The sequence below is a fragment of the Chiloscyllium plagiosum genome, chromosome 30 (assembly GCF_004010195.1).
Source record: "Chiloscyllium plagiosum isolate BGI_BamShark_2017 chromosome 30, ASM401019v2, whole genome shotgun sequence".
In the NCBI taxonomy this organism is placed as follows: domain Eukaryota; kingdom Metazoa; phylum Chordata; class Chondrichthyes; order Orectolobiformes; family Hemiscylliidae; genus Chiloscyllium; species Chiloscyllium plagiosum.
Window position 1 is genome coordinate 41,178,799 of NC_057739.1, and position 6,988 is coordinate 41,185,786.

The 6,988-nt window shown below is 43.2% G+C and overlaps 1 protein-coding gene across 4 annotated transcripts in view; it reads left to right on the forward strand.

Moving 5' to 3' along the window:
- The first annotated feature begins 1,442 nt into the window (after positions 1 to 1,442).
- gpsm1b (G protein signaling modulator 1b) overlaps positions 1,443 to 6,988 on the forward strand; it is a 222,873-nt gene continuing 217,327 nt past the window's right edge. For 2 of the 4 annotated variants that reach the window (XM_043720509.1, XM_043720507.1), the window contains exon 1: positions 1,443 to 1,833. Coding sequence is in view for 2 of the 4 variants with exons in the window: in XM_043720507.1 (XP_043576442.1) it covers positions 1,827 to 1,833 (7 nt within the window). In the remaining 2 variants the exon portion in view is untranslated. Of the gene's footprint in view, positions 1,834 to 3,194; positions 3,272 to 6,988 lie in introns of those variants that run through there. The other 2 variants (XM_043720510.1, XM_043720504.1) reach the window with 2 other exon arrangements.

A 6,988-nucleotide genomic window follows, 5' to 3' on the forward strand; every position in this document is an offset into this window, starting at 1 on the left:
ATTCTCCTGTTCCCTGGATGCTGCCTGACCTGCTGCGCTTTTCCAGCAACACATTTCCAGCTCTGATCTCCAGCATCTGCAGACCTCACTTTCTCCTGTTTGATAAGGTTCCCCATGGTAGACTAGTGGAGAAATTGAAGTCACATGGTGTGCAGGGTGTTCTAGCTAGGTGGATAAAGAACTAGTTGAGCAACAGGAGACAGAGTAGTATTTGAAGGGAGTTTCTCGAAATGGAGAAAGGTGACCAGTGGTGTTCCACAGGGGTCGGTGTTGGGGCCACTGTTGTTTGTAATAAACATAAATGATCTGGAAGAGAGCACTGTTGGTATGATCAGAAAGTTTGCAGATGACACGAAGATTGGTGGAGTAGCAGAAAGCATAAGGGACTGTCAGAGAATACAGGAGAATATAGATAGACTAGAGAGTTGGGCGGAAAAGTGGCAGATGGAGTTCAATCCAGGCAAATGTGAGGTGATGCATTTAGGCGAGACTAATTCTAGAGCAAATTATACAATGAACGGAAGACCCTTGGAAAAAGTTGATGGGCAGGGAAATCTGGGAGCGCAGGTCCATTGCACAGGTGGATAGAGTGGTGAAGAAGGCATATAGTATGCTTGCCTTCATTGGACGGGGTGTTGAGTATAAGAGCTGGCAAGCCATGTTAAAATTGTACAAGACATTGGTTCGGCCACGTTTGGAACACCGTGTACAGTTCTGGTCGCCACATTACCAAAAGGATGTGGACGCTTTGGAAAGGGTGCAGAGAAGGTTTATGAGGACGTTGCCTGGTATGGAAGGTGCTAGCCATGAGGAGAGGTTGAGTTGGTTAGGTTTATTTTCACTAGAAAAAAGGAGATTGAGGGGGGTCCTGATTGAGGTTTACAAAATCATGAAGGGTTTAGACAGGGCGGGTAGAGACAAGCTTTTTCCCAGGGGGAAGGATTCCATAACGAGAAGTCACACTTTCAAGATGAGAGGTGGAAAGTTTAGGGGGCATACACTTGACAAGTACTTCACACAGAGGGTGGTGGGCATTTGGAACGCATTGCCAGCAGAGGTAGTAGAGGCAGGCACAGTAGATTCATTTAAGATGTGTCTAGACAGATGCATGAGCAGGTGGGGAGCAGAGGGATACAGATGCTTAGGAATTGACCGACAGGTTTAGACAGTTCATTTGGATCAGGCTTGGAGGGCCGAAGGGCCTGTTCCTGGGCTGTAAATTTTCTACGTTCTTCTTTGTTCTTTGTAGTTGACTTGAGGACAAAAAAGAAAATTCTGAAATAGTTCGAGCACTGGTCCCAGCTTCAGTGGGATTGACCATTCTCAGCAGCCACAATACTCTGAGATTCTCTCCAGTGAACAATGCGGACTGCAGGTGGCATGGTTGCTTCAGACAAGAAAACTTTTTGACAACTCTGCCTTTTCTCTTACTCGCCACAATACATGCTGACGAGTGGCGGATCTTCCAATTCAAGAAACGATAAAAATGGAAATACTAACAGTCAGTGGGGTGGATTAATAGCATTGGGGTGGGTGCTATCTCCCTCGCTCTGTCTCTGAGCCCCTTCTCAAAACAGTAACCAGACAAAAGCGCCTGCGGCTTTCCGCAGCCGGTGCCGGTACTGGGAGGGACTGGGGAAGCAGATGGATAGAGCTGGTTCTCTCCCGTTCACTGCTGGGTACATCGCGGAGGTTCGAGGTTTCTGACTGTGGCGAGTTCCGATAGAGAAACATTGTATCCGATTGATTGTCTGTTTAGTAACATTGTTACAAAGAAAAAGGTTTTTTTAGAGGGTGGAAAGGTTTGGAGTGACCTGCCGGCAAATATGTACAGTAAGTACAAAAAGTTTCTTCAAAACTTTTTTTTAAAGTCCCCTCGTCCTAAGAAAAACCAGAACAAGTTTGATGAATGACCAAATGTGTTGGATTTCTACTTCCTCCCCATCTGTAAAACCGTGTCATCAGGGAGTCGTTGATTTGAACTTTTTTTTGTTTTAACTTGGATTATTCAGTTGTAACTTTTATTTTATTTTTGATTTTTTTGTGTGCGTGTGTGGGACTATGCTTATGTTCTTTTTGTTTGTTATTCGTTCCCCCTCTTTATTTTCGGATACCGAGGCCTCGCATCAGACCTGGGCCCCCAGTAAGAATCCGAGCCGCAGGAGACGAGAACGGCGGCGGCCAGCCATTCCAGATTTGTCACCTTCGTAAAAGATTTGGCTTAACCCGAATGAGAGGAGTCAGGGTTTTTTTTTTGCTTTGATATTGGGGTTTGATGATAAAGGGAGAAAAGTTGTGGGAAGTATAGGATAAGTACCCTTATTTGATCAGTGGTGTTCACCCTGAATTGCTGACAGGAGGAAATGAACAGCATCCATTAACTTGTAAAAGCAGTTAACGTTAAAATATTTTAAATTTAAAACCTAGTACCTGTAGAACCTACGAACCTCACTGCGTTCGTAAAATATGCCCTGTGTTGTATTCTCATGCTTAAGTGGCGTATTTGAGCTGGCAAATGGTTTCAGATTTGTTTACATGAATAATAGACACTAGGGACTCATTGTTTACTTGGGAGTTTCTCTTGCGGTTTCATATCAACTGGCCTAGAAGTTAAAAGCTTTATTCTCTGTGTTTAAAATCATCCAAGCAGTTTGTTGGTCTACTCTAAAACTTATGTTCTAGGAGATAAGACATGCTGCTGTCTTTACTGAAATTCTTTTTACAAAAAGGCCACTGGTATTGAATGATGGTGAACCAGATTCTGAGAGTATGTCTAAGAGCTTTGTGTTCCCTGGGTAATGAGCAGTGTGCATCAACCTGTCAACTTGGCACTGTTGCCTTAGCAGTTCCATATAGTTATGGAGCTCGAATTGCTACCCGCAGCCCAGTTGGTCAGGGATTGATGCTGCAACTGATTCTGTCCAGAAGATGTTGGAGCAGGACTAGGTCATTAGCCTATCAAGTCTGTTCCACTACTCCTTGAGATCATAACTGATCTAATAATTCTCCTCTCCATTTTTCTGCCATTTCCCAGTAACCCTTCGTTCCCTTACTCTCGTCCATCTTTGTACGTTGGGCAGAAGATATCTAAGCTTGAAGACCGGTATGAACATATTTAAGAACAGCTTCTTTCCTGCTGTTATCAGATTTTTGAACAGACATGTGAAATGTTAATGTTGATCCCTCTCTGTGCACCTTCTCTGGAGTTGATGTACTTTGTACGGTATGATCTGTCTGCACAGCATGCAAAACAATACTTCTCACTTTCTCGGTAAATATGGCAATAATAAATCAAATCTGTCTATATTGGCCTTGAATACACTTTACAAACCAGCCTCCAATATGTTTTGCAGTAAAGAATTTTTCAGATTCACTAATCCTCGGAAGAAATTCCTCCTTATCCTGTCTCAAATGTGCGACTCTCAGTCTAAGTTTATGCCCATGGAACCAATTCTTGCCTCTGTCTGGTCCACTACAAATCTTGTATGTTTCAAGGTTAAAAATTATGCAACAAGTTATAGTCCAACAGGTTTATTTGGAAGCACTAGCTTTTGGAGCGCTGCTCCTTCACCAGGTAGTTGTGGAATATAAGAGCATAAGACAAACAATTTTATATAGCAAAAGTTTACAGTGTGATGTAACTGAAATTATATATTGAAAAAGCCTGTTGTTAAGGACTGTTTGTTAAGTCTCTCATCTTGGTTTCAGTTCTTTCAAATGTAAATTTCAGAACGTTCTTAAAGTTACATTCTCAAGTGAATTTTAACAATAGGTGCCATGTTGGCCCAGAAATGGCATTGAAGGTTTGAGGTGCCCTGGGTGAGGCTGTCGGTGCTCCAATGTTCAGATTGATTCTAATCTAAAAAAGGCACTTACAGAATCTTACATGGAAGATTTTTGGTGGGCGGGGGTGGAAGGGAAAGGGAAAGCTACAGGGAGTATGGAGTCAGGTAGAAAGATAAGCAGCAGGTTAGCATGTGTGCAGGGCTGAAGTTCAAGGCAGGATAGGAATGAAGCAAAAAGGAAGGATAACTTAGGACATATTACTAGAGATGTTGGAAATCATGAGCATAAGAAAATTAGCATTAAGGCGCTTTACCTGAATGCATGTAGTATTTGTAACAAAATAGATGAATTAACAGCACAAATCGTCGTGAATGATTATGATGTGGTAGACATCACAGATACGTGGTTTTGGGGGTTCAGGACTGGCAGTTAAATACCCAAAGATTTACAACTTATCGAAAAGACAGGGAGGCAGACAGAGAGGGTGGGGTTGCCATGTTAGTTAAGAATGAAATTAAATCTATGACACTGAATGACATAGGATCAGAAGATGTGGAGTCTGTGTGGGTGGAGTTGAGGAACCACAAAGGCAAAAAACCATAATAGGAGTTATGTACAGACCTCTTAACAGTAATCAGGACCAAGGGTGCGAGATGTACCAGGAAACAGATAGGGCATGTCAGAAGGCAAGGTCACGGTGATCATGGGGGAGCTTCAATTTGCAGGTGGACTGGGTGAATAATGTTGCCGGTGAATAATGTTGAAAGGGAATTCATGGAATGCTTACAAGATGGATTTTTGGAACAGCTTGTGAAGGAGCCCACAAGGGAGCAAGCTATTCTGGACTTAGTGCTATGAAAGATCTTAAAGTAAGGGAACACTTATAAGGCAGCGATCATAATATGGTAGAGTTCAGTCTGCAGTTTGAAAGAGAGAAGGCAACATCGGATGTAATGGTGTTACAGTTAAACAAAGGTAATTATGAGGGCATGAGAGAGGAAATGACGAAAATCAACTGGAAGCAGAGCCTAATGGGGAAGACAACAGAGCAACAATGGCAGGGGTTTCTGAGTGTAATTGAGGATACAGTACAGAGGTGCATCCCAAAGAAAAGAAAGACTACCTGGGGGAGGGAGGGATTAGACAGCCATGACTGACAAAGGAAGCCAGGGAATGTATCAAAAATCAAAAGAGACCCTGTAAAGTGACCAAGAGCATTGGGAAATCAGAAGATTGGGAAGACTACAAAAACAAACAGAGGATAACAAAGAGAGAAATGAGGAAGGAGAAGATCAAATATGAAGGTAGGCTAGCCAATAACATTATAAATGATTGCAAAAGTTTCTGTGAATACATATGAAACAAATGAGAGGCAAAAGTAGACATTGGGGCACTCCAAATTGATGCAGGAAGGCTAGTGCTAGGAGATCAGGAAATAGCTGAAGAACTTAATAAGTATTTTGTGTCAGTCTTCACAGTGGAAGATATGAGTAATATCCTAACAATTAAGGAGAATCAGGGGCAGAGTTGAGTATGGTAGCCATTACAAAGGAGAAAGTGCTAGAAAAGCTACAAAGGTTTAAAAATTGATTAATCTCCTGGCCCTGATGGGCTACATCCTAAAGTTCTGATGGAGGTGGCTGAGCAAATAGTGGAGGCAATGATAGTGATCTTTCAAAAGTCGCTGGAGTCAGGGAAAATCGCAGTTGTTACCCCCTGTTCAAGAAAGGACCAAGACAAAAGATGCAAAATTATAGGCCGATTAGCCTAACCTCTGTTGAGAAAATTCTAGAATCCATCGTTAAGGATGAGATTTCAAAATTCTTGGAAGTGCAAGGTTGGATTAGAACAAGTCAGCATGGGTTTAGTAAGGGGAGATCATGCCTGACAAACATGTTAGAATTCTTTGAAGAGGTAACAAATAGGTTAGACCAGGGAAACCCAGTGGATGTTACCTATCTCGACTTCCAAAAGGCCTTTGATAAGGTGCCTCACGGGAAGTTGTTGAGTAAGGTGAGGGCCAATGGTGTTCAAGGTGAGCTACTGGCACCGATTGAGGATTAGCTGTCTGACAGAAGGCAGAGAGTTGGAACAAAAGGTTTTTTTCGGAATGGCAACCAGTGACAAGTGGTGTCCCTCAGGGTTCAGTGTTGGGGCTACAGTTGCTCACTTTATAGTTAATGATCTGATGAAGGGACTGGGGGCATTCTGGCGAAGTTTTGCTGATGATACGAAGTTAGGTGGACAGGTGGTAGTACTGAGGTGGTGGGGAGGCTGCAGAAAGAGTTTAGGAGAGTTGTCCAGGAAATGGCTCATGAAATTCAACGAACAATGTGAGATCATGCACTTTGGAAAAATGAATACAGGCATGGACTATTTCCTAAATGGGGAGAAAATTCATAAAGCCAAAGTACAAAGGGATCTGGGAGTGCTAGTCCTGGATTCTCGAAAGGTTAACTTGCAGGTTGAGTCTGTGATTAAGAAAGCTAATGTAATGTTGTAATTTATCTGAAGAGGGTTGGAATATAAAAGCGGCGATGTGCTTCTGAGACTTTATGAAGCTTTAGTTCGGCCCCATTTAGAATACTATGTCCAGTTTTGGGCCCCGCACCTCTGGAAGGACATACTGGCACTGGATCACACAGATGATCCCTGGAATGGTAGGCCTAACATACAATGAGGAGAAAGTGAGGTCTGCAGATGCTGGAGATCAAAGTTGAAACTTTATTGCTGGAACAGCACAGCAGGTCAGGCAGCATCCAGGGAACAGGAGATTCGACGTTTCGGGCACAGGCCCTTCTTCAGGAAGAAGGGCCTGAAGAAGGGCCTGTGCCCGAAACGTCGAATCTCCTGTTCCCTGGATGCTGCCTGACCTGCTGTGCTGTTCTAGCAATAAAGTTTCAACTAACATACAATGAACCTGGGATTGTATTCATTAGAGTTTAGAAGGTTGAGGGGAGTCATAGAGATGTACAGCATGGAAACAGACTCTTCGGTGCAACCCGTCCATGCCAACCATGTATCCCAACCCAATCTAGTCCCACCTGCCAGCACCCGGCCCATATCCCTCCAAACCCTTCCTATTCATATACCCATCCAAATGCCTCTTAAATGTTGCAATTATACCAGCCTCCACCACTTCTTCTGGCAGCTCATTCCATATACATACCACCCTCTGCGTGAAACAGTTGCCCCTTAGGTC